Here is a 24800-nt window from a genome sequence, read left to right as displayed (position 1 = left end):
TCTGGGTCTGACCCCACAGATCAGAAGATTCCAGATCCCCAGGAAAGAGTCCACCTTTGCCTCCCCCTCAAAGGTTCCATCCCTGGGTCGGGAAGATCCCCTGGAGGAGGACATGGCACCCCACTTCAGTATTCTTGCCTGGAGAATCCCATAGACAGAGGAGCCTGGCGGGATACAGTCCACGGGGTCGGGAAGAGTAGGATACGACTGAAGAGACTTGGCACGCAATGTCTCCCCCACCCTTTTCTCTCTCTCTCTCTCTCTCACACACACACATAAATGAAGAGCATCTTCCTTAAAATTAAGTCTGTTGCATTTTTCTCTCAGCTCAGGGAGGCAGGGGTGGGGACAGGTCATGAATACAAGCAAGCCACGGGGACCCCTGTCGACAGCTGGGTGTTCTTCCTCAAAGAGGCAAATTGGAAGGAAAAGAAGGGAAAAGGGTAGGGATTGCAAGAGGTGATGAGAAAGGGAAGGGAGGAGAGTGGGGCAGAGGAGGCTGGGGATACTGAGAGAAATGGATCGAAAAGAGGAAGAAGAAGAAAACTTGTAACCCTGAGATTTTCTTGTATCCTGAGTCATTTGGGAGAAGGAAGAAGGGGGTGCAGGGTGGGGAGACTGAGGCCCAGGGGTATCACCCTTCACAGGAGGCGCCCTCAGAGGGCTGTTTCCAGCCAGCTTCCCACCTCTCCCCCAGGCAAAACTCACCTTCCAGAAGGTTCTGAGAGGGTGAGTGGTGGTCAGTGGACACCCTCTCCCACAGGGCCTGTGCCCTGATTAGGAGAACTGCAGGTTTTGTTCCCTGGTAACAGGATTCTGCAGCCAGCAGGGGACGAAGGAGGGATTCTAGGCAGGGAGGCCCTCCTGCCTGATCCTGAACTCTCTGAGGCAAACTCCCTGCCAGGAAGGACTCCCATGGAGGGACAAGGGACATACCCGGCATCTGTGACCAGCCAGCTGCAGAGACCTGCGTGGTATTTTCCCTCTGTTCAAGAGATAGAAGTGGAACTAGCAGTCAAGAGACCGGGGCTAGTCCACACACTAGCTGTACCTCTCTGTCTTCTGTTTCTGGTCTATAAACTGGAGATGCTAGTCTCGGTCCTGTCACTACCAGCCTTGCAGAATTTTCATGAGGCTGAAATAGACATTGTTAGTCAGTCAATCGTGTCCAACTCTGCAACCCCATGGACAGTAGCCCGCCAGGCTCCTCTGTCCATGGGATTCTCCAGGCAAGAATACTGGAGTGGGTTGCCATTTTCTTCTCCAGGGGATCTTCCCAACCCAAGGATCAAACCCCGGTCTCCTGCACTGGCAAGCAGATTCTCTAGCATCTGAGCCACCAGGGAAGCCCATAGACAAACAAAGGAACTGGTTTGTAAATAGAGCCGTGCTGCTGGGGCGATAAGGAATCACATCTGTGAACAAGTGTGCCCAGGGTGCCTGTTTGTGCCAGGTCAGGATGTGAGTCTGTGGTTCTGCCAAGGCAGAGTGAGATGCAGGCAGAATGAAATGCTACTGGCGGGCAGTCAGGAGGAACCTTTGGATCTGAATCTGTCCTTGACTAGCTTGTGATCCTGGGCTAGTCCCTCCTCTCTCTAGTCCCAGGGTCCTCTCCCCGTACAATGACAGTCTTGGGCTTCATGCTGCAGACACCCAGCCTCATCCTCCAGGCCAGGCTGGGCTAGTCCCTTGTGCTGCCCGGGATCCGAGCCAGTGGTGAGGGAGAGAGTGGAGAGAGAAGTCATCAGAGAAGGGTTAGAGTTGGAGTAGAAAGAAAATGGGGAAGAAGGGGCGAGCATCTGGAAGAGCAGACCCAAGGTGCCCTCAACCAGGAGGGCGGCAGGCGGCCAGAGGGCCCGGCTACATTCATCTGGTCCCCAGGCCCAGGGGCCCGATAGGAGATGCGGGGGTGGGGTTGGGGTTGGGGGGCGGAGGAGCCAGGTGTGTGGAGGTTGCAGGTGAAAAACTCCTCCTGGTTGGGGCCTCAGGTGAGATTACAGGTCTTCTGGAGCCGGCTGGGGGACAAAGAATAAGAAGAACAAGTCTGTGCCTCCCAGCCCTTTGATTTCCAGGCCCTCTGTGGTTCCCAGAGCCTGCTTTTCCCTTCCAGTGCAGGGCTGGCTTCCAGCCACACCCCAGGCCCCCTACCCCTCACCTGGTCCTCCATCCTCCAGCCTGCTTCCTGCCTCCTGGGCCATCCCCACCCGCTTCTCTCCTCTGCACAGCCTCCCTCTAGCCTGCATCTCCTTCCCTCCTCCCTTCTCCACCCTTCCCTCCCTCTCCGCTCCCCCCACCCAGTTCCTTACTGGGGGCACTGGCAGGTCTTCTTCTCACTAAGGAGCCTCTTGATTTGAGACATCCGTTCTGCCTGGCGCTGTCCAGGGAGAAGGAGGCGAGTTGTGAGGTCCCTGGGCCTCTGAAAGGGAGCTGCCCCTTGGAGGGGAGGCGCGGGGGTGGGGATGGGGGGAAAGCTGGGAGGGGAGAGGCCAGGGCTGTGGCCGAGTAGGCCATCTGTCCCAGAATTGACTGTGCGCCTTCGTTTCTCTCCCTCCTTATGGGATCTGGGACGGGGCCCAGCCGGCAGTGAGGGAGTGAGCAGTGGGAAGAGGGAGCCAGAGGAGAAGTGGGTCACAGACACAGGACACCCTCGTGGCCGGACCGGCCTCAGGGTCTTGAGTGTCCCGTGGGGGTGCGAGGACGTCGGGGGAGGGCTCACTCACCCTGCGGTGCCAGCATTTAACACAGACAATGCAGAAGACAGGGAGAAGCAATAGACCTGTGATTCCCCCGAACACCACGGGCAGGAGCTTTGGCCAGGCCTGGGTGAGGTCTGAAGGCAAGACTGCAAGACAGAGAGAGGCGTGCTCAGCTCCCTGCCCACCGTCAGGGCAAGGGGCACACAAGGGGGCCCAGGAGAGAGGGTCTCACTGCCCAGCCACACTTGGGTCTGGTCCTCGGGCTGAGAGAGCGAGGCAGGATACGTGGTCCCCTTAGGGGCCACCAGGACTGGAAGGGAAAGGCTGGGGAAGGATTTTTTGTTGTTGTTGTTGTTTTTTAACATTTTATTTTTTGATGTTTAAAAATAAAATTAAAAAAAGACATTGTTGTGACAGTTTCAGGTGAAGAGGGAAGGAACTCAGCTACAGATATACGTGTATCCATTCAACCCCAAAGCTCCCTTGGGGAAAGGGTTTTAAGATTAGATGCCACTCTGCTTTCTGGGGAGCTAGACCAACAGTCCCCACCCTTGCCATGCACACGAATGTCTGTACGTTTGGGTGTGCACGTATGTCTGGGTCTGAAGAGGAGCCAGGGAGGGGGGCTTTTGGTCAGGGGAGCCCCACTCCTGGGTGGTAGACCTTAGGGAAGTGGGAACTTGTAGGACTACAAGAGCTCAGGGCCACACTCCACTTCACCTCATCAGCCCTGTGTCCTCGGCCCCTCACCTACCACCCTACCCATCTCAGAGCAATTGGGAGGCTGGGTGGTCTCCACCAGCACTGGGAGGGTCCCCCAGCTGAGGAGGCAGGGGCTCGGGGTTAGGCCATGGAACATGGACCCTGACTCACCGTTGATCTCGGATTCCAGCAGGACCTTGCCCTTGTCACTCAGCAGACACTGCCACGTCCCAGCCTCAGGCTCCAGCGCTGTCACCGACTTCGACTGATTTGAGTCCTTCATACTCTGGTTCCCCATCTTCAAGTTCAGGGTCAGCCTTGGTGAGCTGGGCCCCAGCACCTCACAGGTCAGACTGTTTGGGGACTTGGTCACTGCAGTGGGACAACAGCCTGAGCCCGGGACCCTGGACCTCCAGGAATTCCATAGAACAGTGACGATGGTGCTTTACATCAGCACCACTCTGCTAGCCTCTCAGAGCACATTTTCATACAGTTATAATGGAGGAAGCACAGCTTCTGAGATCCAGCAGTCTTAGATTTGAACCTCAGCCCTGCTGCTTACCATCTGTGAGGAGTCTCTGAAGAAGTTACTTCCCAAGCTGAAGTGAGGTGTTAGTCGCTCAGTGGTGGCCGACTTTTTGTGACCCCATGGACTGTAGCCCACTAGGCTTCTCTGTCCATGGGATTCTCCAGGCAAGGATACTGGAGTGGGTTGCCATTCCCTTCTCCAGGGAATCTTCCCCACCCAGGATCGAACCCAGGTCTCCTGCATTGCAGGCAGATTCTTTACCACCTGGGCCACCAGGGAGAGCCCCACACAATAGTTAAATGGAAAGATACACGCAGAGCACTTGAATGGGGCCTGGCTTGTACGAAACACCCAATCTAAGCCATTATTATTGGTGATGTTGTTATGATAATTAAGGAGGTAGGAGGGGAAGAACTCAGTATGACGCCTGACATTGTCACCATCACTGTCACACTGTTATCCTCCCTAGGACAAAAATGACCCACAGAAGGGAGGGGCTTAGTCGGGATCTGAGAGGGCCCCGGCAGAGGTAGAACTAGAGCCTGGTTCTCAGTGAGGCCCTCGGGAATTCTAGTGGAGCTCACCCCAGGCCGGCTCTTGGATGTCAGGGAGGGACAGAAGATTCCAACTTCAGTTCAAAACCAACCCCCAGGGACTTCAGGGTCTGCCTCCCAATGCAGGAGACGCAGGTTGGATCCCTGGTCAGGGAACTAAGATCCCACATGCGGCAGGGCAACTAAACCCTTCGGGCTGCAACGACTGACCTGCAATGCTCTAGAGCCCATGCTCTGCAAGAGAAGTCCTTGTGCCTCAATTAGAGAAACCCTGCATGCCACAATGAACCCAACATAGCCGCATTTAAAAAAAAAATTCCCCCAACCAGAGGGCCTTTGATGGGCTCCATCAGGCATCCAGGGCCAAGGCACCCTCTTGAAGGGTCTGTCATGACTTGGAGGGGCGCTGAGCCAGGTCCCTTGGCCCCTGACCCCACCCTCACCGTCTCAGACTAGCTCCTCACCTCTCATCACCACAAGCTTCACTTCCTGCTGCAACTTCCCCTTGGTGAGATCCAGGGTCAGGGTTCCAGAACCCGCGTACTGAGGCAAAGTCCGCAGCAGAGTGAAACGCAGCGGTAGCCTCTCCCCCACAAGGAGCCTGAGGTCCTTGGCAGTCTTGAGCACCTTCACCTCTCTGTTCGTCAAGGTGAAGGTGACCCAGGATTGGGAGGAAGAATCCCCGTTCGCCTGCTGCCATCTCAGCTCCCCATTCAGATTTTCATCCTCGAAGGTGAGTGGGAAGGAGAACTCCGCCTGCTCCCCCTCCTTCACATAGACTGTTTTGGGGGCCTTCTGGAAGGCTGGATGGGGAGGGAGAGAAGCTGGGTCCATACAGGGCAAGGCAGGCGCAGGAAAGGGGGCCAGGTGAGTCCAAACACTTGGGCTGCCACTTGAACCCTTCAAGTCCCTTCTACATCTCCTCTCTTCTCTCTGCTCTGCACCCCAGGGAGGTGCCACAGCAATGCCCCCTCCCCGGAGAAGCCCTCCTAGAACAGCCCAGCCACAGGGATCCTCAGGATCCCGGAGCACAGAGGGCATCTGGCCTGTACCACATGGGTACCACATTCATCACCCTTCTCGAGGTAAGCGCAGACACTGGCTGACTACATGCCAGGCGCTGTTCTAAGGGCACTTAGTACATTACTTGTCCTCATGACACGACAAGGTAGGTTAGATCATCCCCATTCTGCAGATGCAGAAACCAAGGCACAGAGAGTTTCAGTGACCTGCCCGGGGCCACACAGTCAAGTCAGAGCCAGGATTTCAGACAGAGTCCATGAACTTCATTACCACGCTACCCTCCTGTGTGTCACGTGAGTCACCCAGAGGACAGGGTTTGGGGTAGCACCTGTCTTCTAGGCTCTTTTTTTGTTTCCTTCCCAGTGCCTACTCAGGACTCTGAACCTGCAACATTGAGTTTCATCAGGGCTGGCTTGTTGCTGTGAGCATCTCTGAGTTAGTGGACTTGCATCTTGGTGGGAGGGGGAAGCTGAGGCAACCAAAAAGACAGATGCCCTTGACAGCCCTCCTGTGGGGCTTCCTCCTGGGTCTCTGGGGTCCCTGACATCCTTACACTCCCTGTCCCTTCTTTCTTCCATGTTCGCTTCCCCAAGGAGTGGCTTGTGAGGAAGAGAAGGCCAGCGTGTCCCTTAGGGCAGACTTCTGCTCTAGGGGATCCTGGCTTCAGCCTCCCCCTCCCCCCCCCAAACTCCCCTCCTCCCGGAGCACAGCATTGAGGGCAGAAGAAGGTCTGGCAGGCAGGGGGTGCCTGCGGGGGAGGGGGAGCCCCTCTTACCCAGCACCACGATGGGTATTTTGATCTCCAGTGTCTGCTGGCTCTGGTAGATAGTGCACGTCCAGGTACCACTGTCCTGCAGCCCCACCTGGGCCAGCGACAGGCTCTTGAGGTCTTCCTTCCTATTATTCCCTGGATCCTTGCATTGCACTGAAGGGTTGCTCCCAGAGGGACTCTCCAAAGTCAAGGTCAGGCTCTGTCCCATCAGCACGCGGGAGTCTGAGCTGGCAGTCACTGTGAGGGGAGCAGGCGAACTGTGTCACAAGCAGACACACACCATCTCCCCAAGAAGAGAAGAAGCCAGGAAGCCTAGGGTATTGCTCTGTTGTCCGTTTGTTGTTTCAGTTGCTAAGCTGTGTCTGACTCTTTGTGACCCCATGGACTGTAGCCCACCAGGCTCCTCTATCCGTGGGACTTCCCAGGCAAGAACACTGCAGTGGGGTTGCCATCTCTTTCTCCAGGGGATCTTCCCAATCCAGGGATCAAACCTGCGTCTCCTGCATTGGCAGGTGGATTCTTTACCACTGAGCCATCTGAGAATCTGCAGTTACCCTGTTCCAACATCTCCCTTCTGTCCACCTCCAGCCCAAGGCAGGGTCTCCTCTCCCCTCCCGCTCACCTCTCTTCCTTGTCTCTCTCACTCCTCCCTCTGTCTCCTGCCTTTCCACCCCTGCACCTCCTACTCGCCCCCAGGTCTCTGTCTCGCTTGCCTGACCCAAGGCCTGAGGCGGCACTGAGAAGACACAGTGGCCTGTCTGATCTGTCTTCAGACTGTTGAAATGCCAGCAGCTCAGGCCCTGGTTTGGGTGCAAGGATGCGAGTCAAGAAGGAAGGGAAATTGGCTGAAGGTCCCAGGCTGCCCCACTCACGTCTGAACACCTGCAGTTCCACCTGGAGCTTCTTGTTGTCCACTTCACAGGTATAAGTCCCCGAGTCAGTTACTTGGAGATTCTTGATGATCAGAGGAAAGGATCCTTGGTCCCACAGGTTTAATTTGGTTTCCGCTCGATGGCTCAGTTCACTGTTACCTGGGAGCAGATCCCGTATGGAGGAGGTTGGGGTACCCTGGAGACAGTGCAGCCCTGGCAAGGGTGGTACCCACGACTCTTCTGATCTGAGTTGCTGATCTCCGATAAAATCTGCCCTGGTCCTAATCTGAGAACCCCAGACTGGCGAGGAGGTCCAAACACATTCCTTTACCTGGCCAGGACAGCATCTCACTAACCCCAAATAAAATCGTAACCTCCCTTAGAGAGCACCAGCCTCTACATGTATGTGCGCTAAGTTGCTTCAGTCATGTTTGACTCTTTGCAACTCCATGGACTGTAGCCCGCCAGGCTCCTCTGTCCATGGAATTCTCCAGGCAAGAATACTGGAGTGGGTTGCCGTGCCCTCCTCCAAGGGATCCTCCCTACCCAGGGATCTAACCCATGTCTCCTGAGTCTCCTGCATTAGCAGGTGGATTCTTTACCACTGAGCCACCTGGGAAGCTCCACCAGCTCCTACAGGCCAACACTTTACACACATCATCTCAGGTAATCATCACAAGTCTGAGAAATAGGTACCGTTTTGCTTATCTTGCAGATAAGGAAGCAGAGGCTCAGAGAAATTAAGTAGTTGTCCAAACTCTTGTTTACACATTATCAGCAGGAACATAAACCAGTGCAATTTCATTGGAAAGTAATTTGTTTTGTTCTTATTTTTTAAGTTTTTATTGAAGTATAGTTGATTTAAAATGCTATGTTAATTTCTACTGTACAGCAAAGTGATTCAGCTAAACACATACACATAGCCACTCTTTTTTTTTTTTTGCCACCCCTCCCCCGCGTCCCCACATTCTTTTTAAAAATTCTTCTTCAATACAGGTCGTTACAGAGTATTGAGTAGAGTTCCCTGTGCTATACAGTAGGTCCTTCTTAGTTATCTGTTTTATATATAGTAGTGTGTATATGTCAATTCCAATCTCCCAATTTATCTGTTCCCCTGGAAGGTAATTTATAATACTCCCAGAATTACGAATGCACATACAGATTGAAATGTCCACCATGAAAGAAGAGGTTAAATAAGTTAGACTCACTCTTTCAGTGGAATGCTATAAGAGAAGAATGAGGAGGCTGTTTATATTCTGAGATGGAATAATATCTGAAAAACACTGTTAACTGAATAAAGAAAGATATTTTCAAAGCTATCACTGTTTGAAAAGGAGGGAGAAAGTTATTTATCATCTATCTACCTATATTTCTAACTGTCTATCCATCTATCTTTTAAACGAACAAATATTTCTAGCGGTGAACACAAGGAAATGGTCGCCTTGGTTTGTCCCTGGGGATAGGAAGTGAACCCCATGAGACAGGTGTAGGAGAGTTTTTCATTTTATGCCTTTTTCTACTGTTCAAATTTTGACTCCAGTAAGTGGTAGAGCCAGGATTAAAATTCAGTCTGTTGTGAGACTTCCCTGGTGGTCCAGTGGCTAAGACTCTGAGCTCCCAATGCAGGAAGTTCAATCTCTGGATGGGGAACTAGATCCAACATGCCACAGCTAAGACCTGGCACAAACAAATAAATAAAAATGAATATTAAAAGAAAAAAACTTCCACTGCATCCCTTGTCTGCTCAGCAGATAACTCCCAGCCCTAACCTCTCGCCTTCCTCCTGGGCCCACGTTTCCAGTGGCCCAAGGAATGACTTCATCTGGATGTCCTGACATCACCCCAAAACTCAACTGGTTACAAATGAAACCTAACAACCTTTCCCTAAAATAACTTGTCTTCCTTGCTTCCCTGCTAAAAGCTCTTCTGGGTCTCATCAAGACCCCCTTGTCCAGACTGTTCTATACTTTGTAAAAGCAATTCTACTTTGTGAAAGTTCTAAGAGTGTGAGAGAATCTGGGATCAGTTCTTGGAGGAGACCAGTACAGAACAAAGCCTTAAAAGAAGGGTAGGCAGGGGACTTCCCTGGTGATCTGGTGGCTAAGACTCCATACTCCCAGTGCTGGGGGCCTGGGTTTGATCCCTGGGAGGGGAACTAGGTCCCACATGACACAACTAAGAGTTCACATGCCTCAACTAAAGATCCTGCCTCAACTAAAGTAAGATTCTGCCTGCCTCAACTCAAGATCCCGCAGGCCAGACGAAGGCTGAAGATCCTGCATGCTGCAACTAAGACTCGGTACAGACAAATAAATAAATATTTTTCTTTAGAAAAAAAAAAGAAGTAAGCTAGAGGAAAGTGTTGCAGCAAGAATGTCTAGGAAGCGGGTAAAGTTCCTGGAAAGTCATACAGACAGCCACCTCAAAGCAGTGAGAATACCTGGGTGTGAGGTGTCCGGCTGAGGAGCTGCGGGAAGCCATCCTGAGGGAATGAATGTCTGGCAGAGGCTCTTCCAGGCTTAGTCTAGTGGAATAGGGAGTGACTGGCACTGTTGGGAATCAGCGCTGCTATAGGAGGAAGAGAAGCAAAGTAGAAGAGACCAGTAGCAAAGGAACTGCCAGGAAGCTCCCACAGTAACCCAGGGGAGGGGTAGGTGGCCTTGGCCAATGATGGAGGCGTTCCCATGAGAACAAAGAAGGTGAAACGGAAGAACACATCCACCGGAAAGAATGGCCCTAGGCAGGGACTGAGGGGAAATCAGGGACTGAAGTGGGGGGAAAGAGTCCCACTCTGGTTCAGAAATTGGGAGTGGTCAGGAGAGTGATCCTGCTGTTGTCAGAGATCAGGAAGCTGGGAAGGGAAGCCATTCTGAAAGAAGTTGAGATCTTAGGAACAGAACAAAAACATCGACACAAAAGAGGTGACAATTTTTAGAACGGAGCACATTGTTTCAAGCTCACAGGCGAGCACAGAAATGCAAATTAAAACAACGACGATATGTTTTTCAATTATCAAAATTAGCAAAAAATAAAAGAGAGAAGGTTTTAAATATTAGTATTCAGTGCCAGCAAGGGCTCCAGGGAAAGACACACACAGTGACATTATTATCTAGACTTACTGTAAATGGATAGAACCTTTCTGGAAGCAATCTGGCTGTATACACCAACTTTTTTTTTTTTTTTTTTTTAAAGCTCATATCCTTAATTTCATTTCTAGAACTTTATCCTTAATAAGTTTAAAATTCAAGCCAAAATGTAAGTACAAAAATAATAATTATAGTGTTCTTAATAGGGTGCAAGATTAGATGAAAAGATAATGGCTGCATATTAGAGCATACTAACTTGATGGACTATTAGGTGAGCACTAAAAATGACATTTACAAATAATTTTCAATGAAATGGAAAACATTCATAATATACATTTTTAAAGTTGTGTTAAGATCATCTTTACTTTTTTGGTTAGTTATTTGAACTACAAAAATTATACAGACTCAACATTTCTCTCCTTCCTTGCCCATCCTCAATACTACTGCAAACAACTTAGTGTGGATTTCTTCATGCTCTTTTCTGTTTGTGTAGACATATATTTACACACATTGAATTTTCCTTTTTTTTTAGTATCTATTTTTATTTAATATTAATTTGGCTACATTGGGTCTTAGTTGCCACATGGGGGATCTAGTTCCCTGACCAGAGATCTAACCCAGGCCCCTTGCATTGGGAACACTGAGTCTTAGCCACTGGACCAACCAGGGAAACCCCCACATTGAATTTTTAAATTAGAATGGGACTCTATTATTGATACATACAAAGCTTACTTTCCACTTAACAAAATGTGCTTGACATCCTTCTAAGTGTGTGTGTGGAGCTTCTTCATTCTGTTTGTTTTGTTTTGACATTATGGAAGCTAATCATTTTACTCTGATGATTCTTTAAACATTTTCTTCTGAGAAAATCATGCAACCATAAGAAATAGCACAGAAATATCTGGAATACCCTTGACCCAGCTCACCCCAAATGTAACAGCTTGCAAAATTATAGCACAGTATTGCTGCCAGAATATTGGCATGGACACAATTCAAGATGCAGAACATTTCTAGCACTGTAAAGATGTTACCCTTTTCCAGCCAATTCCTATTCCCTCCCAGACCCCTTTGCCCTGACTCCTGGCAGTCACTAATCTGTTCTCCATTTCTGTAACTTGTCAGAGAATGTTATATAAATGAAATTATTTAGTATGTTATTTTGTGGGATTGGCTTTTTTTTTTTCCCATACAGCATAATCCTCTGGAGAGTCATCTAGGTTGTGATTCAAAACTATAGTTCATTCTTTTCACTGCTGAAAAATAGTCCATAGCATGCATACAACCATTCACCCATTAAAGGACATCTAGGTTATTTCCAGTTGTTGGCTACTACTAATAAAACTGCTGTCAACAATTTTACACAGATTTCTGTGTGATCATAAGTCTTTCTTTCTCTGAGGGGTAAGTGTCTAGGAGTGCAATTGCTAGGTTGTCGTAAGTTTAGCTTTCTAAAGAAATTTCCAGGGCTTCCCTGGTAGCTCAGTGGTAAAGAATTCGCCTGTCAACGCAAGAGACACAGGTCTGATCCCTGGTCTAGGAAGATCCCACATGCCATGGAGCAACTAAGCTCATGTACCACCACTACTGAGCCTGTGCTCTAGAACCCAGGAGCTGCAACTACTGAAGTCCCCAAGTCCTAGAGCCCTTGCTACCCAACAGGAAAGGCCACCACCATGAGAAGCCTACACACTGCAGCTAGGGAGTAGCCCCCACTCCCTGAAACTAAAAAAAAGCCTGAGCAGGAATGAAGACCCAGCACAGTCAAAAATAAGTAAATAAATTTTTTTTAAATTGCTGAACTGTTCTCTAGAGCAGCTGTACCATTTTATACTCCCACCAGCAATATAAGAGTAACCAGTGGCTGCATCCTCACCAGCACTGGATGTTACCTTTTTTTTTTTTTTTTTTTAATTTTGGCCATTCTGATACATGTGTGGTGATATCTCATTGTGGTTGTAATTGGCATTTCCCTGATGACTAATGACAATGAACACATTTTCATGTGTTTGTTTGCCATCTCTATGTCCTCTTTGGTGAAATATCTCTTCATGTCTTTTGCTTATTTTCTAATTGGATTGTTTGGGTTTTTTGGTATTGAATTTTGAGAGTTGTGTTCATATTCTACTAGTCTTTGTTGGATATGTAGTTTGAATATATTTTCTCATATTTTATAAATTAAGACAATTTTCCTCTTCTCAATAGAGTCTTTTGCAGAGCAAAGTTTTTTTATTTTGGTCAAGACCAACATGTCAGGAATTCCCTGGAAGTCCAGTGGTTAGGACTTGGCACTTCCACCTCAGGGGGCACCAGTTCGATCCCTGGTTGGAGAGCTGAGACCCCACAAGACAAGTGGAGTACGGCCAAAACATAAAAATAAAAAAAGATCAATGTATCCATTTTTCCTTTTATGGATTGTGCATTGGTATCTAGTCTAAGAACTCAGCTCAGTTAAGTCCTAGTTCATCTTCTGAAGGAAACATAGAAACTGATTAAAACAGTTGACTCTGGGGAAGGGAACCAAGTAACAGGGGATCAGGAGTAAGAGGGAGATTAATCTCACTGTGTATCATCCAGCTCAGCTCAGTTCAGTTCATTCGCTCAGTCGTGTCCAAATCTTTGCTACCCCATGGACTACAGCACGCCAGGCTTCCCTGTCCATCACCAACTCCCAGAGGTAGCTCAAACTCATGTCCATCAAGTCAGTGATGCCATCCAACCATCCCATCCTCTGTCATCCCCATCTCCTCCTGCCTTCAGTCTTTCCCAGAATCAGGGTCTTTACCAATGAGTCAGCTCTCCGCATCAGGTGGCCAAAGTATTGGAGCTTCAGCTTCAACATCAGTCCTTCCAGTGAATATTCAAGACTGATTTCTCTTAGGATTGACTGGTTTGATCTTGCAGTCCAAGGGACTCTCAGGAGTATTCTCCAACATCACAGTTCAAAACCATCAATTCTTCGGTGCTCAGCTTTCTTTATAGTCCAACTCTCACAACCATACATGACTACTGGAAAAACCATAACTCTGACTAGATGGACCTTTGTCAGCAAAGAAACGTCTCTGCTTTTTAATATGTTGTCTAGGTTGGTCAAAACTTTTCTTCCAAGCAGAGTCTTTTAATTTCATGGCTACAGTCACTATCTGCAGTGATTTTGGAGTCCGTGAAAATAGTTTGTCACTGTTTCCATTTTTTCCCTTCTATTTGCCATGAAGTATTGGGACCAGATGCCATGATCTTAGTTTTTTGAATGTTGAGTTTAAGCCAACTTTTTCACTCTCCTCTTCCACTTACCTCAAGAGGTTCTTTAGTTTTTCTTTGCTTTCTGCCTTAATGTGGTGTCATCTGCATATCTGAGGTTATTGATGTTTCTCCTGGCAGTCTGGATTCCAGCTTGTGCTTCATCCAGCCTGGCATTTCACATGATGTACTCTGCATATAAGTTAAATAAACAGGGTGACAATATACAGCCTTGGTGTAATCCTTTCCCAATTTGGAACCAGTCCGTTGTTCCATATCCAGTTCTAATTGTTGCTTCTTGACCTGCATGCAGATTTCTCAGGAGGCAGGTAAGGTGGTCTGATATTCCTATCTCTTTAAGAATTTTCCACAGTTTGTTGTGATCCACACAGTCAAAGACTTTAGTGTAGTCAGTAAAGTTGATTTTATTGACTGCACTATTGTAGATGTTTTTCTGGAACTCTCTTGATTTTCGATGATCCAACGGATGTTGGCAATTTGATCTCTGGTTCCTCTGCCTTTTCTAAATCCAGCTTGAACATCTGGAAGTTCATGGTTCATGTACTGTTCAAGCCTGACTTGGAGAATTATGAGAACTACTTTGCTGGTGTGTGAGATGAGTGCAATTGTGCTGTAGTTTGAACAGTCTTTGGCATTGCCTTTCTTTGGGATTGGAATGAAAACTAACCTTTTCCAGTCCTGTGGCCACTGCTGAGTTTTCCAAATTTGCTGGCATATTGAGTGCAGCACTTTCACAGCATCATCTTTTAGGATTTGAAATAGCTCAGCTGGAATTCAACACCTTCACTAGCTTTGTTCATAGTGATGCTTCCTAAGGCCCACTTGACTTAACCACTGTGGCTACCTGGGTCATTAAGATCTTTTTGTATAGTTCTTCTGTGTATTCTTGCCAACACTTCTTAATATTTCAATTTATTAAGATCTCTTAATGACTTAGTTGCTCAGTTGTGTCCAATCCTTTGTAACCCCATGGACTGTAACCTTCCAGGCTCCTCTGTTCATGGGATTCTCTAGGCAAGAATACTGGGGTGGGTTGGCATTTCTTACTTCAGGGGATCTTTCCAACCCAGGAATCAAACCCAAGTCTCCTGCAAGTCTCCTGCATTGGCAGGTGGATTCTTAACCACTAGCGCCACCTGGGAAGCACAAATAAATAAACTAAACTTGAGCCTCTGATTATTTTGTATTACTAGTACAAAAGGAGCAATAAATATTGCATGCCTCCTAATGTGATGAAATTGGTAATATAACACCATCTATAAAATGGTCTTATCAAAAGATTAAACATGTGCACCTTAGTGTCCATGGCAGCACTGTTTACAATAGCCAAAACATGGAAGCAACCTAAATGTCCATCAACAGAGGAATGGAGAAAGAAGGTATATATAATGGAATATTACTCAACCATAAAAAGAATGAAATAATGCTATTTGCAGCAACATGGATGGACTTAGAGATTGTCATACTAAGTAAATTTAGTCAGAAAGAGAGACAACTATCATATATCACATATATGTGAAATCTAAAATGTGATACAAATAAACCTATTTACAAAACAGAAACAGATTCACAGACAAAGAAAACAAACTTATGGTTGCCAAAGGGGAGGAATGGTGTGTAGGAGGAATGGTGTATAGGAGGAATGGTGTGTAGGTATAACTGAATCACTTTGCTACACACCAGAAATGAACACAACACTGTAAATCAGCTATACTTCAATTTTAAAAAAAGATGGGGCTATAATGCTTTGTAATATGGAGTACAGTTATTAAATAAGTCACTGAGAGAAAAATGAACGTGAACTTGATCATGTCTCTAGAGCTAATCTCTAGGAGATTTAAGGGACAGAGACACATGTTAAATGCTACCACAGTGTAAAACTTACAGGGCAATTGCCTGGTTTCTTCAAATATCAGTTGCAAGAGGGGGCAGAAAAAGGAGAGTAAATGTATAAATTCAAAGAGATTTAAGGGCCATATCAAGCAAATACCATGCATGAATTTTTATTTGAATTCTGATTCAAATAGACCAAATGTAAAAATAATATTATGAGGCATTTGGGAAAATTTGAACGCTGGATATTTTTTGTCATTAAGGAATTAATTTTTAAGCATTGATGATGGTATTATAGATGTGTTTTTTAAATCCACATATAGTTGATTAACAATGTTTCAGGTGTACAGAAAAGTGATTCAGTTATATGAACCAATATTGCTCATGAACTGATCATTGTTGAAGCTGAGAAGGATACATAGGGGTTCATCATATACTTATTCAACTTCTATATACATTTGAATTAAGAGAAAATGTCAAAATAAGCAGTGAAATGCAAATAATAATAAATCAAATAAACTTATAAAGAATAAATACATTTCACACTGGTGGCATTTTTCTACTTTTGACTTATATGACTTTCTCCCATTCAATAATGTATTGAATATTAGAAGCCATACCCAGAAGAAAGAAGTTACTTAAACAAGAGCATGAGGGTAAAATTTACGTGAAAAAATAAGATTGCAAAATAATGTTCCTAAGAAGTTTTGAAATCTTAATTCTTTCCACTTTGAAAGCTAGAAAAAGACTTCCCTGGTGGCGCAGTGGATAAGAATCTGCCTGCCAGTGCAGGGGACATGGGTTCAATTCCTGGTGGGGAAAGATCCCACATGCTGAGAAGCAACAGCCCGTGTGCCACAGCTGCTGAGCCTGAGCTCTGGAGCCCACGTGCCACAACTCGTGAAGCCCTTGCCTAGAGACTGTGCTCCACAACAAGAGAAGCCTCTGAAATGAGAAGCCCACACTAGAGAATAGTGTGGCCTAAACTCGAGAGTAGCCCCCCGCTTGCCACAACTAGAGAAGAGCCCAAGCAGCAATGAAGACCCAGTCAAAAATTAATAATTTTTTTAAAAAGCTAGGAAAAAAACATTCTGTTGCTCTTAATGGAAGTAAACAAAGTATCATCATTGGTCTGTAACAAAAACGTTCATGAAATCATGGGTTTCATATGATAGCTATTTTTCTAATATCCATTAAAATAAGGCCATCAATATTAAAATAATGAAATTATAATAGACCACCAGAAGCCATTCCCCAGCCCACCAGTAGCTGGCAGAGGGCGGGTCTGGACTTGGGGAGTCCCTGAGACTCTGGTTGACGGCAGAACCCTCCAGAACCCCAGCGTTTACTAGGAGCCGGGCCCTGCCACAGGTATGTTCATTCCCCAGGGCTCTCTTCTCTAAACAGGGAGCAGGGCCCACCTACCTTTGTGCAAGAAGGAGCCATAATTCCCCAAAATCTTGGACTGGGAAGAATCTTTCCAGTTGAAGGCCAGGTTCTTCTTCTGAGAAGTCTGGCAGGGCAGCTCTGCCTGGTCTCCTGCCCTACCCAGCACCACTGTTTTTCCCTGAGTGCCAGCCAGGAGCATCGCTAGGTGGAAAAACAGGGGGGTCAGGCCTTGAGGCTGTGGTTGCCCCATCCCCCACCTGGCAGTCCCCAACCAGCCCCTCCTCCCAAGTCACCTGCACCCGGACCCCAAGTCTGAGCACTCACCCAGTTGCAGCACCAAGAACAGGTGCCTAAGAGAAGTCCTCGGGCACATTGCGGCTCTGCTAGGCAGGCAGGGGGCCTGAGCCTTCCCCCGAAGAAAGGGCAGGGCCTGGGGGAGATACCAATCAGCAGTTAGCAGGCTTTCACCTGGCTGGGTCCCCTTCATGACCCAGACAGCCAGGCGCGAACCTAGACGTGCAGGCCTCTGAACAAGACACCCATGGGTTACGTGCCACGCATGCTGTGCCCAGGCCAGGGGTGGGTTTTTTGCCAGGGGGAACCAGAAAAGGGTTCTCAAAAGACTTCCCTCATGGTCCAGTGGTTAAGAATCTGCCTGCCAAGGCAAGGGACACGGGTTCAATCCCTGGTCCAGGAAGATTCCACATGCCATGGAGCAACTAAGCCCTTGCACCACAGTTATTGAGCCTGTGCTCTAGAGCCTGGGAGCTGCAACCACTGAGCCCATGTGCTATAGCTACTGAGGCCACACGTCCTACAGCCCGTGCTCCACAACAAGAGAAGCCACCAGAATGAGAAGCCCTCCCACCGCAGCTAGAGAGCAGCCCCCACTCCTTACAACTAGAGAAAGTCTGTGGCCAACAACAAAGACCCAGCACAGCCAAAAATTAATTAATCAATCAATGAATTACAAAATAGAATGAGTGAATGGCCTTTGGTGCGAATGAAAGTTTTTTAAAAAGAAGAAGCCTCAGAGAAGGTGGCAAATTGATAGGAACTGGGACTAGGGAGTCAGGCCAGGTCATGAAGGTCCCAGAGTGCCATGACCCTGGGCGCTCGAGGGAGCTTTACTTAGAGAAGGACAGGAGTAGACTTATAGGATGGATCCCTCCAGCTGCTGAGCAGAAGAGGACCTGGAGGAGGTCAAGCATGGGAGGCAGGATTGCAAGAATCCTGGTGAGAGAAGATGAGGCCTGAACTCAGACAGACAGACTTAAGGGAGGAGTTCTGAAAGAAAACCCCCAGTTCCTGGGGTTTGATTTGGCATGAGGGGTGCGGTTAGGGAAAGGGCAGAGGGTGATTCCCTAGAAGGCCTCTGAGTGGGACAAGCAAAAAGGTGATGCTCCGGAGTTCCTGTGGGCTTGGAAGAGAGACAGGGCCATGAGGGAGGGGGTCGCAGAAGGGCTCTGCGTGGACCTGGAGGAATGGGCGGCACTGGGTTGGAGCAGTGATTCTCCACGTGTGATCACCCGAGAACTTGTGAGACAGGCAACCTCTGGGGCCCACCCTAGACCTCCGGGATCAGGAGCTGGGGTTGGGTGCAGCCGTCTGCATTCACAACCCTCTGGGGGACTGGTGCACACTCAAGTCTGACAACCCCGAGCCAGCTGGAAAGGAAAGGGGAGGGCACCCCACCACAGTCTGCAGAGTCGGGGTCGGTGGGGGGGGAGTGTGTGGCTCTGGAGGGAAGTCTTGGTGGGTGGAGCCTGATCTCGAGTCTTGCTGGACAGGCCAGAGAGTTAGGGCTTGGCTCTGCAGGGCACTGGGAACCGCTGCTCATTTTGGAGCAGAGATGTGATGAGGTCTTTGAGAGCTTTAGGAAGCTCAATCAGATGGTAAGGGGACCAGATGACATGGAGGAAGTAGAGCCAAAAGGAAGGCCACCAGACAGTGCCTCGCAGGCAGGCGGGACCTGGCTCAAGTGTCTTTGAGGGGGTGGTGGAGGGTTGGACTAGAAGTCTGGGAGACTAGCGGAGGCAAACTATTACATACGGGATGGATAAACAACAAGGTCCTACTGTATAGCACAGGGTACTATATTCAATATCCTGCAATAAATCATAATGGAAAAGAATATGAAAAAGAGTATAGTATATATAACTGAATCACTTCGCTGTACACCAGGAACTAACACAACATTGTAAATCAACTGTACTTCAATTTTTTTTTTTAAGTGTCTGAATTTGGCCCCAGATTGAGGGCGGGCCTCAGAGCAGTGACAGCCTTGGGGCCGTCAGCACACACCTGGCACGCAGCTTGTGTATCTAGACCTACTTTTCTCCCCCACCCCCACCCCAGCCTGGTCTTTCTCTCTGCTGGGGACCAGCTTTCAGTGAGCTGTCTGCTCTGAACTCCCAGAGTCTCCCACTCTGAACTTGACCCCTTTATGGGCACATCCCACCTTCTACCATAGTTTCAGTTCCCGCCTTTCCTTCACCAACAGTCAATCTTAAGGGAGATCAACCCTGAATATTCATTGGAAGGACTGATGTTGAAGCTGAAGCTCCAAAACTTTGGCCACCTGATGCGAACAGCCAACTCATTGGAAAATATTGAGGGCAGGAGGAGAAGGGGGTGATAGAGGATGAGATGGCTGGATGGCATCACCGATGCAATGGACATGAACTTGGGCAAACTCCAGGAGATGGTGAGGGACAGGGAAACCTGGCATGCTGCAGTCCAAGGGGTCGCAAACAGTTGCACACAACTGAACAATAACAATTCTCCTCCACCAACTTGATCTCTAGGCTGGAGATGATGGTCCAGCCAGCAAGGCCACCACTGGCGCCATCTGGAGTACAGAGAAGGGTCTTGGGATGTGTTTGGTTAACTTAAACCAAATTGAATTGAACAGAGAGGGGAAATCACTGATTACTTTTTTCTGGACTCAACATGGTAATTCTGTTACTAAAAAGTGTCTGTACACACCCAAACCTGGCCTGGATGACACCAAGTCGTCCCCATCCACACGGCCTACTCTTGTGCCCGTCCTCTCAGGCATTCTCTTTTCTTTCTTCTTTTTATTTTTAATTGGCGGATAACATCTTTACAATGTTGTGTTGGTTTCTGCCATACATCAACATGAATCAGCCATAGGTATACTTATGTCCCCTCCCTCTTGAACCTCCCTCCCACTTCCTCCACCTTCCTTCTTTTATTTTTTAAATTTTTTGACCACACCACGAAGTATGTAGGACCTTAGTTCCCAATCAGGGATCAAACTTGCACCCCCCTGCTCTGGAAGCACAGAGTCTTAATCACTTGACTATCAGGGAAGCCCAAACCCCCAACCCCCAGGCCTTCCGCGTGGTCTCTGCCCTGCTCTCCACAAGGAGGCTGACCACTGCACACCTTATACACTGTGTCACCCAGGCTCCCTCGGCCTTCAGCTCCTAGTTGGGGTCGGCCAATGGGAAGCACCCACAAGAGATGAGAGGGCTGGGGAGAGAGGTTGGAGTGTTTCATCCTTGTTCTCTCCTGGCTCGGGGCATATTTTCTGGCATCAGCTGTATTCCCTCCTTTGCCCTTTCCTTCCCATGGTGACCACAGGTCTTGCCAGGTGGCCCCCTAATAGCAACTCAAGCCCTCACTGGGTTCCAGAGACACCAGGTTGGCCCTTTCCCCTTCAGGATTCTGCCCACTGCTTTGGCATCTGGTGCCTCAAAACCTCTTTCTGCAGGTGGTCTTGAACCATCTGAGATGGATTCCATTTCCTGTTGGCCAATGACCCATGATAAGGAGGCAGCACTTGAGTGCGTGCTAAGGGCTTGACCCTCCTAGTGAGGTTTGGGCAGGGGAAGCCTCCTCTTCAAGAGGTGTTGAGGCACCAGATGCCAAAGCAGCAGGCAGAGTCCTGAAGGGAAAGAGCCAACCTGATGTTGCTTTGTCTGCCTGAAAGAGGAACTACTCAGGGCCTAATGCCTGGTAGAAACTTGCTAGAATTTTTTTTTTTTTTTAAATAAGGGAAATAAGAAGAAAAGTGGTCAAGAAGGAGGTTTTGGGGGCTCCCCTGGTGGTCCAGTGGTTAAAAATCTGCCTTGCAATGCAAAGGACACGGTTTGGTCCCTGGTCCGGAAAAATTCCATGTGCTGCGGAGCAACTAAGTCTGTGCACAACAACTTCTGAGCCTACGTCTAGAGCCCAAGCTCTGCAACAAGAGAAGCCACCGGAGTAAGAAACCCACGCACCGCAACTAGAGAGTAGTCCCCGCTCATCGCAGCTAGAGAAAACCTGCATGTGGCGACAAAGACCCCCCACAGTCAAAAAAATAAAATAAATAAATAAATCTTAAAAAAAAAAAAAAGGAGGAGGAGGTTTCCAGGAAAGGAAGAGGGAGGCTAGGTCACAGGTGAAGTTGTTTACTAGTTGGCCTGGGACCACAAGGCGCATAGCAGGAGGCTGGGGTGAGAAAGTAGGGCGGGGCACTCTTACATCTGAAAGTAGGTCCCACTGTCCGCCCATCCTAGACTCACCGTGTCCTGGGTGAGCAGAGAGTGACGGAGTCTCCATATGAGATGCCCTTCCCTGAGGTTCAGAGTCAGCTTAGACGCCTGAGCAAGACTAGGGCCATTCTTGTCCCTCCCCGGGTGTGGTCAATTTTTCCTCCCCACTCCGTGATCCTGGCCTCAGTGCAAGGCCCACTTACCACCCCCAGTTCCCTGTGTTGCCCCAACCCACAACCCCAGGGCTCAGCTTGGTCGGTGGAGGAGGTTCTGGGTTTCCAGCTGCTGTTTGCTTTGATGCCTGGGGCTTCCGCTGCCGCCCCAGAGAGCTGGCCTTTGATCCCCACATCCTCAGCCTCCCCAGAAGCGCTCTGCCCCGGTACAGTAGCATCCTGTACACTGTACACCGCAGGCTCCTGAGGCCGGCGGGAGGGCCCACGGGTCCCCGAGGCCTTGGCTCCTCTCTCTCCCTGTTTCTCTGCTCACAGCTGTGCTTCCCCTCACCTCTACCTTCAGCTCCCTGTGTCTGTCTCTCCTCCTCTGCTACGAGGCAATTCTAGCTCTCCTGGCTCGCCTGCAGGGCCCCTTGCTTCTTTCCCCTCAGAATCCCTTCTCTCTCCAGCAGCCACTAAGCTCCAGTCCCTCCTGGCCTGGAAACCAGCATCCTGGCCTCTGGGTGGAAGGCTGCAGTCTCCCCACAAGCTTCTGTGTGAAGGGAGCCTGCAGACTACAGCCTGGGGCCCAGGATAGATGCCAGGGAGATGGCTGTGGGGTGGACAAAGGAGAAAGGACAGATTCTGCAGAGGAATACATAGAAGACCCAAGGGAGGATGATGGGAGGATGGGGGGGGGTGGGACAGAAAGGCTGGGAGGGACCCAGATTAGCTCATTAAAGCAGCAGCTACATTTACACAGTCCACGATCACACACAATGCCCCAGGTAGCAAAAACGAGGTAGGGCAGAGGGAAAGAAGGAGATTCTGAGACACAAGACACAGGCCTGGAGCAGGACACCGAAAGGAGAGGTCAAGGTGGCAACGCACTGCTTGCCCTCGGGGCCCCAGCCGCCCCCCACCCCCGGCAGGGCTGAGAAGAGAGAGGCTCGGGGCTGGGGGGAGGAGGGCACAGCCCCACCGCAGTGACAGTCTGTGGTCCCGCAGGCACTTTTATCTCCTCCGCATGGCCCCCATCAGCCCCCTCCAGCCCGCCGCGGATGTGCCCCCCACTGCACGCGCCCCGTCTGCTGCACTCCGGCTTCGTGCGAACTTAACTTCCTAGAGACTTGGTCCCTCCAAGGGACCCTTGTGGTTCGGTGGCTGCAAACCTCCACCATCCTCTCCTTTGCCTCCGTCTCCCACATGGGGGGAACGGAGCGCCCCCTCTCCTTCCACGATCCCCGGAGGGGTGCAGAGCCGACCTCAGCCAAGGAGCCCACAAACCCCAGCCCCTTGCTTGTCCCCTCCGCACACCCAGCCTCATCAAAGGCATTTCACTCAGCCAAGACTCACGGAGGCTCTAAAGTGGCCAGGGCCTTGTCTACCCAAATCCTTGATGCCATGCCAGGGCCAGAATCAGGGCCCAAGGCCTATGGGGCTTCTGCCCAGACCAGTTGATGGGAGGGAGTCTTATCTCAAGTGGGCCTCTTCTACCTGAGGGCGCCCACACTGAAGGAGGGAGAAGGGAGACATCCCACGGTTCTCTGGGAACCGCTTCTTCTGAGGTGAGGAGGGCGGCCATTTTGTTCCAGCCCAGACTCTACACAGCACAAGAAATTGTCAAACACGCAGTGCAGTGACCTCCCCGGCATCAGGCTCTACCCTCAGTCCTGCACCCCGAAAAGCCCACCCCGAAAGGGCAGGACATTCAGGAAGAGCTGTCCCACCCAGAGCGCGATGTTTGAGTGAGTGACAGTGGGGCCTTTCTATTCTGAGGGGTCTGACTGTAGGGAGGAGGCCCCCATCCACACACACACAGAATCCGGCCAGGATGGGAGGACAGTGGACACCCTGGGGAACAGGGCTGCAGGCCAAGGAGGCCTCAGGAGAGAGGAGAGGACTGAGAATGTGGAGGTGGGAGGCAGGGGTCCTTCGGAGCATTCTGCTAGAGAGGTATCACCTCCTGTGTGTCCCCCACACACCCCACCAAGCCCAGGGAGGGTCTGCAAGTCCTTCTCTAACGCCCCCAACAGCCTCCTTTCCTAGAGCAGCTGAGACACCTAACACTGATTTCTTAGAACCAATTTTTCTAATGACGTGGTGGCCTAAAAATACGTATCTCTCCCTTTTACCGCATGTCATACCCAGGAGCTAGGTTTCACCCCCTTCTCAGAATTTTAGCTTTCAATCATCTCATTAATCATTTTAAAGCTAAAGTGGAAGTGTCTTTAGATATACTGTTCAAAAATCCTAAAAAGGCACGAAAAACAAACAAAAGTGTAGAAACATAAACTGAGAGTCGAAAGAGGCTACATCAGTCATATGGCTTATGAAATGCTGCAAATGTGATTTCTGGTGTGAGTTTTTGGTGAGTGAGTTATTGGGAAAATTAATTTGAAGGGAGAAATGTCTCTACACCAGGTTCTCCTTCTCTTTCTCTTGCTTTTATATTGTTTTTTCTTTTCCTTTCTTTTTCCTAGGCCTCCTCCCTCTTTTAATATTTGTGGGTTCTTTCTATGTCTCTTCCATTTCTTCTTTCCCCTTTTTTTCCTTCTTTTCCCCTCTCCCTGTCTTTATCTCCTCTACTACCCATGACCAGTGGCCTTTTTCAGCCCGGGGCCCTGAAGCGCCCATTTCTTCTCTGATCTCCAAGTCCAAGTCGACACCCTTCCGCCCCGGGAACTGAGCTGTGTGCAGTGGGCTGTGAAGAGAAGCATGGCAGAGTCCCTTCGCTTCTGCAAGCTCACATTTCCAGGGAGAGAGTGTGGCTCGGGAAATGCCAGAGAAGGTTGCCGGAGCTCTGGGCAAGACCTGTGATGCCAACACATCTCCTGCCTCACACCCCTCCCCTTCCCGACCCTCAGAAAGGAACGAAGCCTGGTCTGTCCCTCTTACCTCCCGGCCTGGGTCTCTCTTCCCTTCTGCTTCTTGCACAGGTGTGTCTCTGTGAGGGTTGGGAGCAGAGGCCCACTGGGGAGGGCGCCTGTTACTTCTGCAGGCAGAGATATGCTTAGACGGAGAGACAGGAAGCCTGGTAGCGAGTCTCCTCCACTCCCCAGGCCTGGGCCAGCCCCCAGCGTCACCATCTAGGGCTGGGGTCCCCACCCTCTGCCTTTTGGGGAAGATGTCAGAATGAAAATGACAAAGTCAAGGGAAAAAGTTTAGCAGAACCCGGCCGGAGCCCAGAATGTGGCCCCGCGTCTGGGTGGATGGCAGGAAAAAGCGTCAATGTGCTTTTCGTGGCTAGCAAGAAAAACATTGATTGGATCAGTGATATTACAGTCTGGTCAGGGCTTCAGGGAAACAAGAAGTGGGAAGCAGATGGAGGATCCACAGTAGCTGCTGTGGTCAGCCGCACACAGCATCTAACTCCAGGGTCAGATTCAGTAGCTGCTTTCAGGGCTCCCTCACCAAAGCCATCATAGTTGG

General features: G+C 49.4%; 1 protein-coding gene across 2 annotated transcripts; it reads right to left on the bottom strand.

Annotated features, from left to right (window-relative positions):
• Nucleotides 1-295: 295 nt before the first annotated feature.
• CD4 (CD4 molecule) lies at nt 296-24570 on the bottom strand. Of its 2 annotated transcripts, none has more exons than XM_043441538.1 (10): nt 24267-24570; nt 17039-17144; nt 16751-16915; nt 7149-7307; nt 6280-6513; nt 4946-5284; nt 3570-3770; nt 2777-2842; nt 2307-2374; nt 296-2015 (listed from the first exon to the last, which is right to left on the bottom strand). In XM_043441538.1, the coding sequence occupies exons 2-9, from the start codon at nt 17085-17087 to the stop codon at nt 2334-2336; spliced, it is 1254 nt and encodes a 417-aa protein (XP_043297473.1). In that variant the 5' UTR covers nt 17088-17144; nt 24267-24570; the 3' UTR covers nt 296-2015; nt 2307-2333. The 2 variants fall into 2 exon arrangements, with proteins under 2 accessions (XP_043297473.1, XP_043297472.1); XM_043441537.1 differs by having other exon boundaries at nt 2721-2842; nt 24267-24566.
• Nucleotides 24571-24800: the final 230 nt, after the last annotated feature.

Source organism: Cervus canadensis, chromosome 21 (genome assembly GCF_019320065.1).
Source record: "Cervus canadensis isolate Bull #8, Minnesota chromosome 21, ASM1932006v1, whole genome shotgun sequence".
Lineage (NCBI taxonomy): Eukaryota > Metazoa > Chordata > Mammalia > Artiodactyla > Cervidae > Cervus > Cervus canadensis.
This window is presented reverse-complemented; position numbering and strand designations above follow the sequence as displayed.